Raw genomic sequence first — 20,362 nt, forward strand, 5'->3', positions numbered from 1 at the left:
GACGATCACTACATCGCTCGCTTTCAGATGCACTTCTGCGGCCGTCTGGAACGCTCTACCCTCTGATATTAGGAAGCGACTGGAGCAATGCATTTTAAAATCTGGATGGAAAACTCGTTCCTTTAGAACTGCTGTTTGTGTTAAGTTTGTTGTCCTTCTCCCGCACTTCCGATTAGCACGGCTGGCTTGGTTACGGTGCTTCGGTTCGATTCAATGTTCCCTGCACGGCAGTCAAAACAATTGTCAAGTTTCTCAAATCTTTCCGTCCACCCTGCGGTATATTCGTCGTCGAGCGGCAGGTCGCGTGATGTGTGGTGAAGTGCCGGTGGTAACTCCCTGCCCCTTCCAAAGACGTCTGGCAAGTGCGGAAGCTTGGGACAATAATTACTCTCCGGAGCCCTCTGCAGCAGAGTCCCTTGTTCCCATCAGCAGTGGTGTGAGCAAGCTTTTTTTTGCAGGGCTGCGCCTTTGCGTTTCGTCTCGAATTTATTCTGGCAGAGGCAGCCCTTCTCGCCTGAGTTTCCCCGCTGCTTTCGGCAAGCGGGCGAAAGAAGGGGGATGCCTTAGCAGCCTTGCAGGAATTGCCGTGTTTTTTTGTGTGTGTGTGTGTAGCCGCATATTAAGTTCATTCAGGGAGTGTGTGTAATCCCTTTTTAATAATAAACACAGGTTTCTTTTTGCCTTGGGTGGGAGGTGGGTGGGGGGGGGTGAAGAAAACCAATCTTAGAACCAACCGTGGAGGGAGTCGAGGGGAGAGAGAAGGAGAGAGCGAGAGGGAGAAAGAAACCCCTACCTACCTATGTCTTCCGTAGCCATTGCTTCGGCTTAACTTTAATGTTTTTGTTTTAATGCACGCATAGGAAAGATGCCTGTCGAAGCCGGAGGTATTTGCGCCTACGTACGGGAACTCACAATGCGACACGATGGAACGGGGGGGATGCTTTGGTCTGTCAAAAAATAAAACGGGAAATTTGGAATGTTTGTCGCTATGTTCATTTAAATTTTCCCGCGTGCGCGCTTTTGCGCTGCGTCGCCCCCTCCCCCCCACTCCGATTGACTTGGAACTCGTCGCGAAACATCGAAACGATGGACAAGCGCTTGACGACGACGAGGCCAAAACGGTCGCCCTCTCAAAAGTCGAAGAGCGCCACCCCCCCCCCCCCCCGGATTTGCCTGCGTGCTCGCGGCGGATGATGGGGCTTGGGGGGGTTATAGCCTGCGGATCTGTGTCAGCAAAGTATAGTGTCCATTTACATTATTGATAATCATAAGCGTTGAGCACCTAATGCTGTAATAGCGTTATAAATATCCTATTGGGTGGAAATGATTAGCAATGTAACACTCGCTGGAGTAGGATTTTTGCGCGATGCCTGGTTCGTTTTACTCGCAGAGCTTTTCTCGGCGTTTCCCGTCACACTGTTCTGGCTCACATTATGTAATGCGTCCAGGGAGGTAGGGATCTGTCTGTCCGTTCGTCTGTCTGTCTGTCTGTGTCTCCATCTGTCTGTGTCTCCATCTGCCAGTCTGTCTTCTTCATCTCTATTTCTGTATGTCCGTCTCTTTGTGCATCTCTCCGCTCTGTCTGTTTGTCTTTCTCTCTTTGTCGGTCTGTCTTTGTATATATCTCTCTCTCTGTTTATCTGTCTCTGTGTATATCTGTCTGGCTGCCTCTTTATCTATCTCGCTGTCAGTCTGTCTCTTCATTTGTCTCCATGTCTCTCCGTGTATCTATCTGTTTGTATTCTTTTATCTGTTTTGATTACGAAGTCTGTTTTTCTCTTTATCCGCTGTATGTCTGTCTTTCTTCGTCATTGTTGTGTATCTATCTCTTGATGTCTGTCTGGCCATCTCTTTATATGGCTGTCTGTCTCATTGTCCAAGTTGCCTGCCCGTTTCTGTATCCGTTTGCTGCCTACCCTCCGTGTTGAGTGTTATTCGCGTCTCCGTAAATCTTATCATAGACGGAAAATTCCCCCGTAATAAAAATAATAATAACTCTCCCCCTTTTTTATTTTCAAACGTTCTATGATTAAACGCACCCCGTGTTTCCCCGTGCTGGTTATTAACACGTGTGCAGGATGAGTATCAGAATGTTGAGCACGGGCTATCCGTGAGTTAGCGCTCACTCACGACGTGGCGATTAAGTCCCGATACAGCGGCGGTCTATGTACCGATTCGCTTCCTCTGTGATCAGCAAGGAAACGCAAAGCTTCGTGGAATAGACCCATTAATTTACATTTGTACTCTTATTATGTGACTCGGTCTCTTCCATTTGCATTCTGTGAGTGCCTGGTGCGGTGTGTTAACATCAGCACTGGGGAGACAAAGGCGGTCGTGCGTGGTGCTGGCCACGTCATCGCCTCGTGTGCCGTGTCGGCCTTCAAAGGTGCTGCTCGCTAACAGCACTTGCCCCAGAAGTCTGTTGAGGCTATGGGGGTGGGGGGTGAATCTTTGCCTTTGTCTCGTACGATGAATATTGGACTTACAGTGAGGAAAAAAAGTATTTGATCCCCTGCTGATTTTGTACGTTTGCCCACTGACAAAGAAATGATCAGTCTATAATTTTAATGGTAGGTTTATTTGAACAGTGAGAGACAGAATAACAACAACAAAATCCAGAAAAACGCATGTCAGAATGTTATAAATTGATTTGCATTTTAATGAGCGAAATAAGTATTTGACCCCCTCTCAATCAGAAAGATTTCTGGCTCCCAGGTGTCTTATACAGGTAACGAGCTGAGATTAGGAGCACACTCTTAAAGGGAGTGCTCCTAATCTCAGCTTGTTACATGTATAAAAGACACCTGTCCACAGAAGCAATCAAACAATCAGATTCCAAACTCTCCACCATGGCCAAGACTAAATAGCTCTCCAAGGATGTCAGGGACAAGATTGTAGACCTACACAAGGCTGGAATGGGCTACACGACCATTGCCAAGCAGCTTGGTAAGAAGGTGACAACAGTTGGTGCGATTATTCGCAAATGGAAGAAACACAAAAGAACTGTCAATCTTCCTCGGCCTGGGGCTCCATGCAAGATCTCACCTCGTGGAGTTGCAATGATCATGAGAACGGTGAGGAATCAGCTCAGAATTACACGGGAGGATCTTGTCAATGATCTCAAGGCAGCTGGGACCATAGTCACCAAGAAAACAATTGTTAACACACTACGCCGTGAAGGACTGAAATCCTGCAGCGCCCGTAAGGTCCCCCTGCTCAAGAAAGCACATATACATGCCCGTCTGAAGTTTGTCAATGAACATCTGAATGATTCAGAGGACAACTGGGTGAAAGTGTTTTGGTCAGATGAGACCAAAATGGAGCTCTTTGGCATCAACTCAACTCGCCGTGTTTGGAGGAGGAGGAATACTGCCTATGACCCCAAGAACACCATCCCCACCGTCAAACATGGAGGTGGAAACATTGTGCTTTGGGGGTGTTTTTCTGCTAAGGGGACAGGAAAACTTCACCGCATCAAAGGGACAATGGACGGGGCTATGTACCGTCAAATCTTGGGTGAGAACCTCCTTTCCTTTAGCCAGGGCATTGAAAATGGGTCGTGGATGGGTATTCCAGCATGACAATGACCCAAAACACACGGCCAAGGCAACAAAGGAGTGGCTCAAGAAGAAGCACATTAAGGTCCTGGAGTGGCCGATCCAGTCTCCAGACCTTAATCCCATAGAAAATCTGTGGAGGGAGCTGAAGGTTCGAGTTGCCAAACGTCAGCCTCGAAACCTTAATGACTTGGAGAAGGTCTGCAAAGAGGAGTGGGACAAAATCCCTCCTGAGATGTGTGCAAACCTGGTGGCCAACTACAAGAAACGTCTGACCTCTGTGATTGCCAACAAGGGTTTTGCCACCAAGTACTAAGTCATGTTTTGCAGAGGGGTCAAATACTTACTTCCCTCATTAAAATGCCAATCAATTTATAACATTTTTGACATGCGTTTTTCTGGATTTTGTTGTTGTTATTCTGTCTCTCACTGTTCAAATAAACCTACCATTAAAATTATAGACTGATCATTTCTTTGTCAGTGGGCAAACGTACAAAATCAGCAGGGGATCAAATACTTTTTTCCCTCACTGTAGTTGCTGCTCGTTTGAAAAGCCTCCCAATGAATGATTTTTGCAAGGCGCTTTGGCACCGAGTGATGCAGCATTGCCTAGGTTGAGACACCCTCTCAACACCGAGTTCCTGTTTGAAAACCAAATATGGGTCCGTGTAACCAAGGCTGGGTAAATCTATGCCGCACGCATTTTTGGTTAAAAGAAAATCTATATATATAATAGAGTGACATTGTACATGTCTGAGAGGCCGCGCCTGCCTTGGAGATGGAGCCATGAGCTCAGCTCGTGTGATGCAGGTGTTGGGTGGAGCGTTACGTCGCGGGATCATTCAAGATGGCGACGGCTTGGGGGGAGGCCTTCACCAACCAGCGGATTGATCACGGCTACTGCTGCTGACGATGAGGAATGATTAGATTTCGATTTGAAGCTTTCGTGACTGCAGGGATTCGTCTTCTGGGTTCTTTCGGTAAAGTCACGTAGAATGGAGAAATAATAATAATAAATTAATTAATAATGGCGGAATACATTTCTTACTATTTTTTTATTATTATATCTCCATTCTACGTGACTTTACCGAAAGAACCCAGAAAATGAGTCGATTTTTTTGCCAGTCCGCTGCTCGATGAAGGGCCTCCGTACATTGTGTCGTTCATGGGATCATGGGGAGGGGGGGGGCGTCGTTTTCCCGCACTTCACCGCACCGGTCCGTGCGGCCGTTCGTAAAATGGAGATAGGGGTGCGGTGCGAACCAGGACCGGTTTAGGTATCGTTCGCCACTGACGTTAGATGTGACTGGGAATCGAACTCTGGTCGCGCCGTGTCCACGGAGCAGTGCCACAGATTCCCCCCCCCCCTCCACCCACCTTGACTTTTTGTATTCGCACGTAAATAGTTTATCTGATTCATTTCACTCTTTCCGGGCCTCTGTGTTGGACGGGTGTAAGGCCGGCATGTCTTAAGGCGGCAACACTGGGTGCGTGGCTGGGTCATGACCATGTTATTCGCAGTGCTGATGGTGTACACATGAATGACCGTGTGCTCGCTAACAGGTAATCTTGTGATTGATGAAAAATCCCAGCCTCGGTTGTTAAAGCACGCGGCTCTGATATCTCCCATGGTGAGGTTTTCAACTCCATAATTGAAGGAGTTTGAAAAAGAGGCGGCGATTTATTTATTAATTTACTACAATGAAACATTTGGCAAATTTTGGTCCATTCTTCGATGAAATATTGCGAAGCACAACTCCAATTGTATATCACGTGAAACAACCCAAGATGCAATGTACGAAGTCAGACACCTCTGTCAGAACACAGATATGCTCGCAATGTCTGGGGGGGGGGGGATAGGAGAGGTACCAAAAAATTATTAAACCAATGATATTTATGCCATGTACATACAGATTTATTTCTAAGGGAGAAGAGTGTGTATATATATTTTAAGAGTTATATGTTCTATTATTTTTGGCTTGACATTTTTTTTTCATGTTCTCAAGTCTGCAGCCGATTTGTATAGGAGGGTTAATCCTTCTCTGAAAGACGATTTGCGAAACGCCTCTTCCGTTTGCGTCGAGCAGCGAAGTCCGCTGCTTCTTCCGTATCGACAATTCCCGTCGCGTGCTTATTCCTGCTCATTCTGCCCGCTGTACATTTATACATTTCGATCATTTAAGCGGTGCCGGTGAGAACGTAGCAGCACTGTACGGTTGCTTCACCAAGTCCACCCGAGTGACAATTTCATTTCGTAATAAACACAAGTCACACACGGGCAACGTGCAAACTAATTAACGGCGGGTTCGAAAGAGGAAACTTTCGATTTTGTCAGATTTTCACTCGGTGGGGAAAAAAATAAAAGTTACCAATTTTCACGCCCGCCTCCGCACTTTCGCCGTCGGGTTCCCAAGCGCCACGTTCTCCGCCGAGCGCCACGTGAACGCCGGTGCCCCGCCGGTGGCACCGGGGACCCACAACGCGGGACCGCTGCGTCGAAAACCCAACGGTAGAGCTTCCCAAAAAATCGCTTGACTTGCGATCGAGCACGTAAGAATAAGTGAGCGGTGTCCGAAAACAAAGGTACGATATACGTACGTATCGATCATTTTGGTTCCCGTCGCTTTCCAAAATGATTCCCCCACGATCAGAACTGTGTTTGTGCGCAGACGAAGCACCTTGTGTTTTTTTTCCACTCATGTGGTTTTGTTTGTCAAACCGAATTTATTTTAAAAAACGACGACGCTAGCTTCGTCTCCCAACACAAATGTGGAGCGCGCGGAATGGCCGCTGTCTACCGAGTCTGCACGTACGGGGGTTGGGGGGGGGGGGGCATTGAGTCTTCCGCTGCGCAAGTTTTTTGGTGTGCGCGTCGACGGCGGTGTCTCTTCTTTGGGGGGAAATCCGTGAAACTCGTTGGGAGTGTTTGCGATTCACGACGGCCGTGCCCCGGACGCATAACAGCAGCGACCGTTCGCGCAGTGCCCTCGTCATTTCACGTTCTTCGCCGTCATCACCGTCCCAACTTCTGATTGCGCTGTGCCGCGGTACGCTCCGATTGCGCAACAGAGCACGGCCAATTTAAATTCCTCTTTTCCAGTTCTCGAAAATGCGCATAATACCACAAATTCACTTTCGCCATCGTCCAGTTACATAATAAACGTGTCCATATTTATTTATGCGTATTTTTTCCCTCTTCATGAGAGTCTCCCCACCTCTTTAAGCTTTTCTGTCTGTCTTTCCAGCTGGCAAAATCGGCCCCAACTTCCCCACCCTCCCACTTTTGTGACTTTTGAGCCAAGTATTCTAACCGTCCCCTCTCCCCCCCACACTCCTTCTGTCTGCATGTCCCCCCCCCATCCCCCCTCTCTCGCTCTTCCTCTGCAGCCTCTGTCCACCGTTTTGCCCGTCCTCATCTGCTGTCGCACCAAAAGGCTTCCCTGCCAACCGCTCAAAAACGATTCTACGTTTGGACACCGTTGGTGATAAAACTGAAAGCGGAAGGGACCCTTGGCCGGGCCCGCGTCTGTTTCGTTATTAACCTGCTGGCTGGCTGGGCCACGCTGACCGGCCGATCGATCGACCGGCCGGTTGACCGGCGGGTGAGCGAGCGGGCGGACGGGCGGGTGAGCGAGCAGGCTGCACCCTTCAAATAATTAGAATAAACTTTTCCAAAAAGCCACTTTGCGCTTGTCCGCGCGCATGTGCAGCCTCTCATTAATTTATAACAAAGGGGAGACCGCGCGGGATGCACATTTAATAAGCAAGTCGCACATGAGGATATTCCCTGGGATTTATCGCTATGTTGCGCATTTAAATTATTAATTTTTTTGCAATTTAATTGGCGCTTCCTTCAGTGGTCTCCAACTCCAAACTCCTCCCATATCGCCTCCTCTCTTGCCGAGCGGACGCCGCCCGTGCTGTCCGTACTCGGCAGCCAGAGCGGCGGGGTTGGGCCTTACGAATCGTACCCCCCTCTCTCCTCCGCGCCCAACAACTCCAGCCCATACTCCGCTGCCGCCAGCCAGCCCGTCCCCCCCCCACCACACCCCCCACCCACCTCGTCCTCAGTAAATTTTCATCGAGCCATGCTCAAGTGCATTTGTTGAGACCGCGCACGCGTGATCGTAAGTGTGTACGCGCGCGAGTGTCCGTGTCCCGGTGTGCGTGTGTGCCCGCTCGCGCGCGTGTGCGCGAGCGAGTGCGTCTGCGCGCGTCCGTTAGCCTCGCTCTCTCGGTCGCTCTCGCTCCCCTCTCTCTCTCTCTGGATCCCGTGCCGAGCTTTTCGTGGCTGGCAGCCATGGCGTGGCCGTGTACGTAAGAGAGAAAGAGGGCGACGACACACTGAGTGAGAGAGCGAGCGAGCGAGCGAGAGGGCGAACGAGCGAGAGAGCGCGAGAGAGCGAGCGAGCGAGAGAGAGTGTGAGCCTCAAAAAAAAGTGAACAAAATCGCGGCCGACGAAAAAAGTCGGTGGGCACTCGGCGAGAGTCCCGTCTCGTGCACGGGCGGCTTCCCCTGCCAGGCTCGGCATCGGGCGGCAGCAGCCCTTACCGCTCGTGCGGGCTTTTTTTTTCCAAATTTTTTTGGCAGCGGCTTTGGCCGCCCAACAGCGGCTGGGGGGGAAAAAGAGCGAGCTTTCATCGTGCTCACCCACCTCCTCCTTCCTCCTCTTCTTCCCGCTCTTCCCTTCGAAGAGAGCAGGCGTTCGCTCAAACCTTGCACCCATGTCGATTGTCCTGGGCCCGCCGGCAGTTTTTGGGGTGAGTACGGAGGCAGCGCGGGGGTTTGTGTTTTCCGGTCCGGGGTGGGCACCGCTCGCTGGCGCACCGACGATCCACGTCGCGCGATCTCGTGTCGGAACCGTGCCTGGCTTCTGCGGTCGCTGAGAGTTTGTCGGTCCAGGATCGCCTCCCGGATTTTCGCGAATATAATTTATTTTTTATTTCTATTACGAATGGCGAAAGCCGGCGATCGGCGGCCCCGGGTTTTATTTACGACCTGCGATTTTTTTGCGATTGTCCAAGCCACGCTCTTATTATTTTGTAATTGTTTTAACGGCGCATTTATTTAATTGTTTCTCAAAGTCGCCTGGCATCGGTGTAATACTCCGTTGCTTGGGTTTGCTGATCTTGGCACAGACTTTACTGCTCTGTCTTAATCCAATAAATCTGCACTCTCTTTCCTAGGCCTATTTATTGAATGCCGACTCTGTGTAAAACCAAAACAAATGCCGCTTTGCCTTGCCAGTCGTTTCCCGCGCTGGGTGTTTCAAGCATTGGCGGCCATTATTTTTTGGAAGTGATTTCGCGATTCCGTACCGGCCGAATGATTTTTTTTGTTGCGCGCTTTCTTTTTAAAAATTTACTTGAATAAATTAAATAAGGTAAATGCACGCAAGATTGCGGATGATAAGCTATTCAATGGTGCGATAAAAAAAAGAAAATTACATTCCCAAAGATGCTGATTTTTAAAGAGAGTTTACTGTACGATGCGCCTATGTGCCAAAAACAAATTTCCGCGATTGAAACAATTTTAATGTTAAGCCAAACTGATTTTTTAAAATATATATATAAAATAAAGAAATGCACTCTGAAATTATAAAAACTTAAAAAATAAATCTGGCACGACGTATTTTATTTTACATTTCACTTTATTTTTTAAGCTTATTTTGATAAATACGACGCGCGGGGCAACCATTCGCGCTCCGCAATAAACCTGGCAGGAGCGTAAAACTAAAATAAAAAAACACCACATTCCACCTAGAGAGAAAATAATCTCGTAAAAATGTGATTACGTAACGGGCGACCGCGTTAAGTTGAATGTATTTTTAATAAATGGGCGCTCATTTCTGTACTGTCACTGCATGCCATGTTTGCCAAAAAAAGTCTACAGGAAGCTTGCGAACTGCCCTCTGCCGGTCTCCCCCTGCGAGGGTCTTTCTTGAGAGACGACATTGGTAGCGGACAACGCCTACCAGGCTCGACATCTCTGGGCATCGATCGGTCGCATTACCTGTGCTCACCAACGTCTGCCCGCGACAGTGCATACCTGGTGGCTCTCCGCGACAATCCCGGAGCCCAGCGTCCACCAAGCCTGGCATCGTTGCCCATGCGCCTCATTCATTTAACCTCAATCCAGGGTGACCTGCATTTACAATGATAAGAAATATGATAAGTAATTGTACAAAAACTATTATTGTACAATTAATGTGTGTGTTTTTTTTACCATGCAGTAATAATTATAGTGACATAAATCTTACTTTTATAATTACTATAATCACGCTTGCGCAATTGTAATGATGTGCGCGAATATCGAAGTTAGTTTTTCTGTATGTATATAAAAACTATCCCTTTTATCGAACAAAGTTTACAAAACAGCGCAATTATGGAAGCGCTGATTAAAGTAAAAGCAAAGCGACAAAAGACGCACGCGCAAATTTACACACGCGCAAATGTACGCGCGCAAACACGAAAAAAAGTGCGCCCGCAGACAAACGGGGCGAAGCGACGGGCGCAACGTTCGAAACCCATTGACCTTGGCTGCCGCCGATAACTGGAACGATTCCTCGGGGTTGGCTTTGCCGTTTTTTTTTTGTTGTTGTTAAAAAGCCGCACTCGGGAGGATGGCTCTTGAGAACGGTGAAACCCCCGTCGCCAACGCGGGCTCCGAGCCGATCTCACGATCGCGCCGCCAGCTCTGCCAACGCCCGCGTGGGGCGAACCGCCGTCCTGGGCTACCGCAGGAAAGTGTGCGGATGCGTGGGGAGGCCCCCCCCATCCCCCCCCCCCCCCCGCCGCCGTAATGCATCGGGCCAACTACTAACCGCGATGCGACGACGCAATAGCGAAACAGTGCAAACTTCCAGAACTGGAGCTGTTTAGTCTTTGCCAACACTTCTTTTTCACCCCCCCCCCGCAAAAGATACAGTCGCTTAGTTTTCGCTGTTACTCGCCACCCCCCCGTTCCCCCGTAGACGTGTTCCAAGGTGCATCTGTTCGCGTGTGCATCGTAGCATACAGACAGAAATATGTGCGTGTATAATACGTGACGATCGTTGTTTCCGGTATTTATTGATTATTGATATGTATATATATTTTTTTGTCTGCAGCTTAGATATTAAATATTAGGAACGGATGTATATCCTCATCCGGAGCCTCGTTTTGTGCCTGAATCGGCTCGCAAATATTGGAGCCGTGGCCAAGTTTCTAAGGCTCAACCACATTCAATTCCTTATGGGGCCTATTGGTTACCGCTGTGGTTTTGTTGAATGTATTTGTATGGCGTATATATATTTATATAGCATTTATGTATATATTCTATATGTTTGTGTGTATATATGGGTGTGTGTAACTGTGCGGTATGCAATATTTGATGCAAAGATTTTCTGTAACAATCCAGTAAGCATTTGCCTTTGCTCAACCTCTCTTTACGTAGGTACAGAGGAGAGGAAACGGATCGCAGATATCTGTGCGATTGGCCTTTTACTACGGCCGCGAACGGGACACGCAAAGTTGGGGGAGATAAAAACTCTAAATCCACTCAAAATATACTCTTTGTGGGCCCTTGGCGAGGCGCCGAAGGGAGCGTTGAATCTTTTTTGTGCGTTTTTATTTATTTTTATTTTAAAACTAACCCCCTGTATTCGTAGCCAAGTCGCTCGTGCACATGTGCCAGGGAGCCTTCACAAGCCAAACCCTCACGGCGACGACAAGAGGCACAAGCATGGCCATTTCGCGAAAGAATTTGGGGAAAATTTTAAGCGGGCGAGCTTTCTGGTTCGATCGTACGGGGCACGTATTGCAATCGCAAGCGTATATATGTGTGTTTTTTTATGGTAAGCCTTGCTTTTTCGTATAGTGTCAATAAATAATTTGATATAGTTTTTAAAATTTGTATTCTATTTACACTTGCATCGCCAATAATTAGTATTCCAAAATGGCCACCAAGCACGGCGCCGTTGTTGCTAGAAATCTGGATGCTGGACAGGGAATGCCGCTAAAAAATATATTTATATATTTTGCACGTTTAAACGTATTCACTGCAACACCAACTGCGGCCAAAAACGCGCCCAACTTTGCGATGTTTCTATAGAGGATATTGGAAAAGCTAATTGTGGACGCCATTTTCTTTTTGTTGTTTAAATACAGCGCGTGGAATATGGCCGTCATGGACAACGGCGTCCATCTTGTGAGCCGCGGCTCGCCTCTGATTGGACAAATCATGCGCTAGACTGGACATCGTTAAAGCGCATGCGCTAAGATTCTTTTTGTTTCGAATTAAAAAATGGCTTTCTTTTTCTTGTGAATTTGCGACATCTTTTGCCCATGCTTTCTCCCTTTTTGTAAAAATTTCACATTTCCATTTTATATTCAGCATCGCACCATGGTTTTGGAAAACTCCGCGATCGCGATCGACGACACGGACCTTTTAGCGCAGTTGATTTTACGTAAAAAGCGCTAAATTGGCCCAAAATATTTCGCCAAATGTCACATTTAGCATGGAGATGAGGCGGACAAAGTGAGGCGGAGTGAGCGGGGAGTGGAAGGGATGGCGGACGAACCGAATTGGAAGTGTTTCTTCTTCTTTTTTTTTTAACAATTGGCACCAAATGTGAACCAACCTGGTTATTATTTCTCCGTCTATTTGTGGATAACGTCAACAGGCAACAGCGGCAGAGACACTTGCCAATTGTGTTCTGGCGTCGTGGCTCCGCTCGACGTTCGGTCCGCGTTTGGACAGAAATTGAAATAAGTGTTTCGAGAAATGGCAGCAGAGCGACGTGGCGACGTGGACAACGTGCGCGCGTCTCGATGGGCCTGCGCGTTGTGTTTGCGCAATACGCGAGCAAACTGAGTTAACGTATTTGTTCTTATCCTACAGAGTGTGGCTCCAGTTTTACGGGTTGATGGGTTAATGCCAAATCTCTCCGTCTACTGCTCTGCACTTGCCAAAAATTCAAGCCTCTCTTTTATTGGCGTTTTTGTCTGGGGGGTTTTTTTTTTTACACGCCGCGTATCTAAAAAAAATTTGCCCAAAAAATTAGGAGCATAAAAAAAATCAACCTTAAGGCTTCGAACGCGACAAACGTGTCTGTGGCATTTGTCCCGTAAATTAAAAAAAACACGAATAATTTGTCATATCAACGTCGCTTGTGATCTTTCCACTGCTGGATGAAGGCCTTCCCAAGCCGTCGCCATCCCCTCGGTCTAGCCATGCAGCATACATGTATATTTGACAATTTCGAATCGACTTTATTGTCGCCTTGCCCATGTTAAACAAGGTTGTACCACATTTACTGATGTCTATCTATTTTTCTGCAATCTGAGGTTCATCGAGAATTATTTTTGACATCCTTGTTTCAGAAAGCAGACTTATTGTGGTGTGCGTTATCCCTGCGCGTCGTTACTAAATTTGATTTTACCATCGCCGCCGTGTCTCCGAGTTGGACGAACCACTTGGTTTGAGATTGAAGGAGTGATAATAGTGCGCTCATTTTGTGGGTTCTGTTTTTTTTTACTTCCAGCCAAACTAATCATTTAATTCTAAACATACGATTTTTATGTTTTGTTTCATACGGGATGATGATAATGGAGAGAAAAAAAAAATATCTTCGTGCATGTTTGTGTGCGTGTTGCTAGCCCACCCAACCCATTCGTGTGCTGTGTTGGCATTCAATATAGGTGTTCGCTAACAGCACTCGCCCCCTCGAAAAGTCTGTTAAGACTACATTAGGGGGTTCTTTGTCTTTGTGTGAGCGGATGTAATAACGTGTGATTGAAGCCGAGAGAAATTGGGTTGAACAATGATGACAAAAAAGTTGCTCGTCGTCGGTGCAAATGTAACGTTGACGGGTTTCTCCTTGTTTGTTTGTTTTCCCCAATGCGTTTCTTTCCTCCCGTTCGCCACAATCACATCTCCCACACCAATGATCATCACCCATTGCGACAAACTGTGCAATAACGATAAACACACGCTTGCGCTCCGCAAACAAACAACACACACCACCGGACTCCTAACCAAACGCACAAACTCGCAACCCACGCCACGCATGCGCTCACAAACCCACGCACGCACGGATAACCTAAACCTATGACAATCTCACGACAATCCGTGCCACGCGAATGCACGCACGCACAAATCGTGGCACCACCCGTCACCACCACCACCAACACCACCTCCACCACCATCATCATCACCGCCGCCACCATCTCCACCACCAACACCACCTCCACCATCATCATCACCGCCACCATCACCACCACCTTCACCACCACCACCACCTCCATCATCATCATCATCGCCGCCACCATCTCCACCACCTTCATCACCTCCACCATTATCATCACCGCCGCCATCTCCACCAATATCACCCGTGCCAACACAACTACCATTACCACCACCATCACCGCCTTCACCACCTCCACCACCACCAACCCCCCCCTCCCCACCCGGGCGCCCCCGCAGGATGAGTTCCACCCGTTCATCGAGGCGCTGCTGCCGCACGTGCGCGCCTTCGCCTACACGTGGTTCAACCTGCAGGCGCGCAAGCGCAAGTACTTCAAGAAGCACGAGAAGCGCATGTCCAAGGATGAGGAGCGCGCCGTCAAGGACGAGCTGCTGGGCGAGAAGAGCGAGGTGAAGCAGAAGTGGGCCTCCCGCCTGCTCGCCAAGCTGCGCAAGGACATCCGGCCCGAGTTCCGCGAAGACTTCGTGCTGACGGTGACCGGCAAGAAGCCGCCCTGCTGCGTGCTCTCCAACCCCGACCAGAAGGGCAAGATGCGGCGCATCGACTGCCTGCGCCAGGCCGACAAGGTGTGGCGCCTCGACCTGGTCATGGTCATCCTCTTCAAGGGCGTGCCCCTGGAGAGCACGGACGGCGAGCGGCTGGTGAAGTCGCCGCAGTGCGCCAACCCGGGCCTCTGTGTGCAGCCGCACCACATCGGCGTCTCGGTCAAGGAGCTCGACCTCTACCTGGCCTACTTTGTGCACTCGCAAGGTGGGTGGGTGGGCGGACGAGTGGGTGTGTGGGTGGGTGGGCGGGCGAGCGGTTGGGCGAGAGGTGGTTGGGTGAGTGGTTGGGTGAGTGAGCGGATTGAATGGTGGGTGGGTGGGTGGGTGAGCGGATGGGTCCATTGGCCGGTGCGTGCATTGTGGGGTGTGTTCACAAGCAGGCACGTGGAAGGGTGGGTGAGTTAGTGGACTGGTGGGTGGGTGGGTTGGTGAGCGGATTAGTGGGAGGTTGGCAGTTATATGGGTGAGATGGTGTATAGGCGGGCAGATAGATGGGTTGAATAGCTGGTTGATTTGATGGCGGATGGGCAGGTGCGTGAACGGATGGGTGGGTGGGTGGATGGGCGGGATGGTGGTTGGGTGTGCGGGGTATTGGACGGATGCATGGAAGAGCTGGGGAATGAGGGGATGGGTGGGAGGGTTTACAGAGGCAGATGGGTGCACGCATGGGCAGATGGGCGCATTGGCTGGTGGATGGGTGGGTGGATAGGTATGCAGTTGTATGATAGGTGGGCACATGGGCTTGTGGATAGGTATGGTCGGTGGCTGTATGGATTAGCTGGTGGATAGCTGGCAAATGGGTGAATGAGTGGATGGATGAGCAGGTGGATGAGTAGGGAAACGAGTGAGTGGATGAGCGAGTGGGTCTGTGTCTGAATCGGTGGGTTCGCTGGAGGATGGGCGTGGCAAGTAGGTAAGTACGTGTCGGTGGATCGGTGTGCAAATGGGCGGGTCCGCTGGCGGATGGGCGTGACAGGTGGATGAGTGGGCGGATGAATCTCTGGGTCTCCACAGCTTCTGTTTTACGCTGACATTCATTGTTGTTGTCGACATTCATGGCTGCTGCTACTGTTTTGGTTTAATAAGGAAAGTGTTCTCGTTGGTGCAATTATTATATTTTATTTCCTATTTTCCTGTTTATCGTTGTTGATTTAAAATTGCTATTTTTTACGGTTGTATTTTACGAATCAATATACTTTCCGTGTTCATTCCATTCATGTATTATTTTATTTAAAACATTATTCATTTCATATCTGTTTGCAATATACAGTAATATTTATACAAAGAACACACGAGGTTTACACACACACACACACTCGTTTATTGTATTCCTGATTATATAATCACACACAGTAAGTAACATGAATCCATTTCGTTAAGAAAATCTATGTGAAAAAAGGAAAACCTCACGAATTAGGACACATTTTATTGTTAGCGTCAAGATTGAATCTCCAAAACATCGGTGTGAGCTCTTTGATCTCACTGTCTTCGGCGAAACAAAAAAAAGCGCCCCCTTTGAACCCCAATTTTACGCATGTGTACGCACATGGCCAGCGTCAAGTGTGCGGTCGGACAGACGCATCTCGCCACCTCCGATCGCAAATTCGAATCCTGGGACGTGAGGTCGGGGGGGGGGGGGGCATCAACTTGGCTCATCGTCCCTCTGGAGTGGGGGGGGGGTCGATAAAATTATTTCCGCCTTTGTGAGAAGTCAACAATGTCTGTCCTATGCATTTACTCGCCGCTGCCATGGGAATGTGGAATTCCCGCCATTGGTTAGCATTTTACGCAGGAGACGAGTGCGCTTTGCCATTATCTGGTGAGCAGTGAACCACGTGGCTTCTTTGTGATTGTCCATGCACATCACTACACGCTTTCCTTTAGCAGCGCAACGGCATCGAAAATTACAATACATATCTTCCATTCATGCTCTGTTTGCTAACTAGATCAGCACCATTGATACTTTTTCCCCGGAAAAAAAAAACTACACATTGGCATCATTGATGAATGTTTTCTACAGTTGTTTCATCAATTGAGTAGCATCGTTGATCAATGTATGACGCGCAATAATAATAATAATACCCCATTTTAAGTTTTGCATTGAATTCTTCATTTAAACAGGTGGAAAATAATTGTCCATATTTTCTATTCATTGTCATTGGGCCGGCATCAGTGGTTCACATTGTCAGTTGTTTCTCCATCAATACAGCAGCATTATTGATCCACGATTCACATAAATTCCCTATGAACAATAATGACAATCTTGATCGATGCGTGTTCATTCTATATCATTTGACAACATTATTGATAACAAACAATAACTTAACACCTTTGTAAAGAACGTTTCGGCTTAAAAAAATGCAATAGCCAACGTTTCAGGCATTGATCTTTCTTCATAGCACATGTCATTTATTTATTTTACCTTTTAAACCCATGGTGTTAGTGATGAATGTGAATGTTGTTGTTATTGTGCACTCCCAATGCAAGAGCAGCAGCAGCATCACCCATAATATAGTTTTTTTTTAAATTAATCATTATTGATACTTATTTTACTTTGATTCTCTGTCAACAGAACAGTCCATACTCTCAATTGATGACGTATTAATAAAGTAGCTACCGATTCTACCAATAGATCAGGATCACTGAGATATTGTCCCAATAGATTCCCTAGTGTGATCAGCAAAATCAGTGTCCAATACGTTCCTTATATTTCCCATCAAAATGGAAGAGTCATCGACCCACTCGTCCAGTTGCTTCTCTGCGTCGATAGGCGAGCGTCGCTGATACAGTGCCATTGTGAGCGTGCGTGCGTGCGTGCGAGCGCGGCTGTGCACGTACGTGCTATGCGGATGCACGTGGATCCAGTGGGGGTATCTTAACGCTCACTGTGCTGCAACCGCCCTCGTGCTCCGGGAACAACGGGAAAAAAAATCACGAGCTGAAATGTAACTTTTTTTTCACCGCGCTCTGTTGTTGGCACAGCAGTTGTCTTCGAGCGCCGCGAAGCCTCGGCAGGCTTTTGCCATTGCCGCGCATGACGCGTGGATCGCGTGCACGCTCGCGTTCGGGTGCGATCGCGGCCATTGGCGACGCGAGTATCCGTCGCTACTCGCATCGCCCGTTGCAAGCAGCGGCAAGCGGCGATCAGCGCCACTCGCCGCTGGCAGCGATCGCTCTCAACGTGATCGCCGGTTGCAGCGGTGATGCGAGTAGTAGCGATGCAAGCGCGTGTGTGTGTGTGTGTATATAAATATCATACGATATGATTGAAAAAAAAGTTTTGCTGGCTGGCTCCGTGTTATCTATTTCTTACTACTAGCCTGTATCATGTAATGGTAAGGTCTGGAGGACGGTCACGTCCAGAGGGGGAGGGATGTACGGACGGTAACTTCCTAAGTACTTGCAGGTTGCTGGTATCTACATGCTATTAAATTATGTACTTATTTACGCATTTACTTGTGCGCATGTATGCGTATGATTGTATGTATGTGTGTTCGTCTTTATATGTGCCTAATAAGTACACCACTATGGACTATGAGGATAAATGGGGAATCTCCTTTATTTTGGATGCGTAATTTTTTTACACAATTGTGTACATTTCAAATACACAAGATGATATGCGGTTGATTTTCATTTCTCGTGATTTTCGTAGTGCGTATGCCAAATTTTTTAATCGTCCGTTACGTTTAAAAGTAGGCCCTACAACGATAACCTTCCAATGTTTCTTAGTGTTTGCTGAGGGTATATATATACTGTATATACTGTATATATGTAAATACATATAATCTATTCATATGCATATTTGTGCTTGTCTGTTCAAGTCCGTGCGAGTGCGTGCGTGCGTGCGCGCGTAGAGAACTAGGACACGTGTATCACTTCGCGCCACCATCCTAGCGACGACCCGCTTTCAATTCCTGACCAAGTATTGCCACCAAACCTGGGCGTCGCCTCTCCCTAGGTCGACTCAGCCTTAACTGAGTACCTGCTGCGTCATACGAACGTCGCTGTTTGCGAAACAATGGTGACCTGGCAGCAGCAGCAGCAGCAGCACCACCGCCACCGGTGTGCACCGTGCCTGCCTTAATGGTCGCTCTCCGACACCACTTTTACCCAAACAGCCGATGTTGTTAAACGGAGGATCGTTTCCTCGTTAGCGTTGCACGCCGGCCGTTTCAGGAAAGTGAAGTGGGACTGGGCAGACCGACGGTGGAGCGGCAACCAAAGAAGGGGTGGCGACCCCCTCCTTTGGCGTCATTCCAGAGGGTTGCAACGCAACGCGGCTCGTCTCTAGGAGCCAGACGGATCGCCGCGCCGCGCCGCATGACCATGAGAGACGGTGGCAGTGGCTTAGGGGCAGGCCCTTCGTCCAGCAGCGGATGGACCACGGCTGATGATGACCCGTGAGAGAGGTATTTTTTTGGTTCGATAGCGTAAGTATAAATGTGTTAGTAAACCCGTCGCCACCCGACGCAGCCGATTTGTAAGGTTTGTAAACAAACATGACAACTAGTTACTAGTTCAGCACACCGGTGTATTGGAGAGTAAACCCACAACATTTACAATTCGAGTATGACGTTTTGCCGGTAATTGCAACCAGCCTCATCAGGCGACAGCCAGAGTTGTGGAGAAATCCTCCTAGTTTCGGTCTTAAATAGAGGGGGCTGACGATGACTATGATGACGACGACGATGATGTGAACCCCCCCCCCTCCCCCCGCCGTGGAGGTTCTTCGGCACGCGAGGCCACGGTGCCGGCTGGCGCGCCGGCTCATCTCCGCCAAAAGCCGCATCTTCAAGTCGGCTGCGGTAAAATTCCGCCTGCCAAAACAAAAGCAAAGCAATAAACCCCCACATCATGCCACCTTTCTCCGGGCGTGCACCAGGCCACCGTTCGTGATGCAAGTTGGCACCGCAATCACAGCCCTCCCCCCCCCGCCCCCCCCCCCCACCCCCCGCCGCCCATACCCGCCGCAAACGGACGCTCGCACCGCAGAAAAAAGGTTCTTTGTGTCTCGGCGCTTAAAATCAATGCTCTCAGTGTCTCCGCGCTCTGATGGACAGATGACCTTTATTCGTGAGCAGGTAAGAGCTCACTGGTTGGATGAAGGCACACTAGGCCGCGCGGTGACTTCATCCAGCAGTGGATTGACAGGGGGTGGGGAACAAATATAATAGAGCTCATGAGGAGGACCAGTTTTCATATCCATACAGCGAGGGAAAAAAGTATTTGATCCCCTGCTGATTTTGTACGTTTGCCCGCTGACAAAGAAACGATCAGTCTATAATTTTAATGGTAGGCTTATTTGAACAGTGAGAGACAGAATAACAACAACAAAATCCAGAAAAACGCATGTCAAAAATGTTATAAATTGATTTGCATTTTAATTAGGGAAATAAGTATTTGACCCCTCTGCAAAACATGACTTAGTACTTGGTGGCAAAACCCTTGTTGGCAATCACAGAGGTCAGACGTTTCTTGTAGTTGGCCACCAGGTTTGCACACATCTCAGGAGGGATTTTGTCCCACTTCTCTTTGCAGATCTTCTCCAAATCATTAAGGTTTCGAGGCTGACGTTTGGCAACTCGAACTTTCAGCTCCCTCCACAGATTTTCTATGGTATTAAGGTCTGGAGACTGGCTAGGCCACTCCAGGACCTTAATGTGCTTCTTCTTGAGCCACTCCTTTGTTGCCTTGGCCGTGTGTTTTGGCTCATTGTCATGCTGGAATACCCATCCACGACCCATTTTCAATGCCCTGGCCGAGGGAAGGAGGTTCTCACCCAAGATTTGACGGTACATGGCCCCGTCCATCGTCCCTTTGATGCGGTGAAGTTGTCCTTCCCCTTAGCAGAAAAACACCCCCAAAGCATAATGTTTCCACCTCCATGTTTGACGGTGGCGATGGTGTTCTTGGGGTCATAGGCAGCATTCCTCCTCCGCCAAACACGGCGAGTTGAGTTGATGCCAAAGAGCTCCATTTTGGTCTCAACTAACCACAACACTTTCACCCAGTT

At 48.6% G+C, this 20,362-nt stretch overlaps 1 protein-coding gene across 14 annotated transcripts in view; it reads left to right on the top strand.

Annotated features, from left to right (window-relative positions):
* Positions 1-20,362, top strand: part of LOC116948931 (nuclear factor 1 A-type) — a 387,014-nt gene that overhangs the window by 185,385 nt on the left and 181,267 nt on the right. For 12 of the 14 annotated variants that reach the window (XM_076071902.1, XM_076071901.1, XM_076071905.1 and 9 more), the window contains exon 2: positions 14,023-14,554. In XM_076071902.1, the coding sequence (XP_075928017.1) occupies positions 14,023-14,554 (532 nt within the window). Of the gene's footprint in view, positions 1-7,660; positions 7,685-8,252; positions 8,319-14,022; positions 14,555-20,362 lie in introns of those variants that run through there. The other 2 variants (XM_076071906.1, XM_076071911.1) reach the window with 2 other exon arrangements.

Source organism: Petromyzon marinus, chromosome 35 (assembly GCF_048934315.1).
Source record: "Petromyzon marinus isolate PM22_M1 ecotype Great Lakes invasive population chromosome 35, UKy_Petmar_22M1.pri1.0, whole genome shotgun sequence".
Taxonomy (NCBI): domain Eukaryota; kingdom Metazoa; phylum Chordata; class Hyperoartia; order Petromyzontiformes; family Petromyzontidae; genus Petromyzon; species Petromyzon marinus.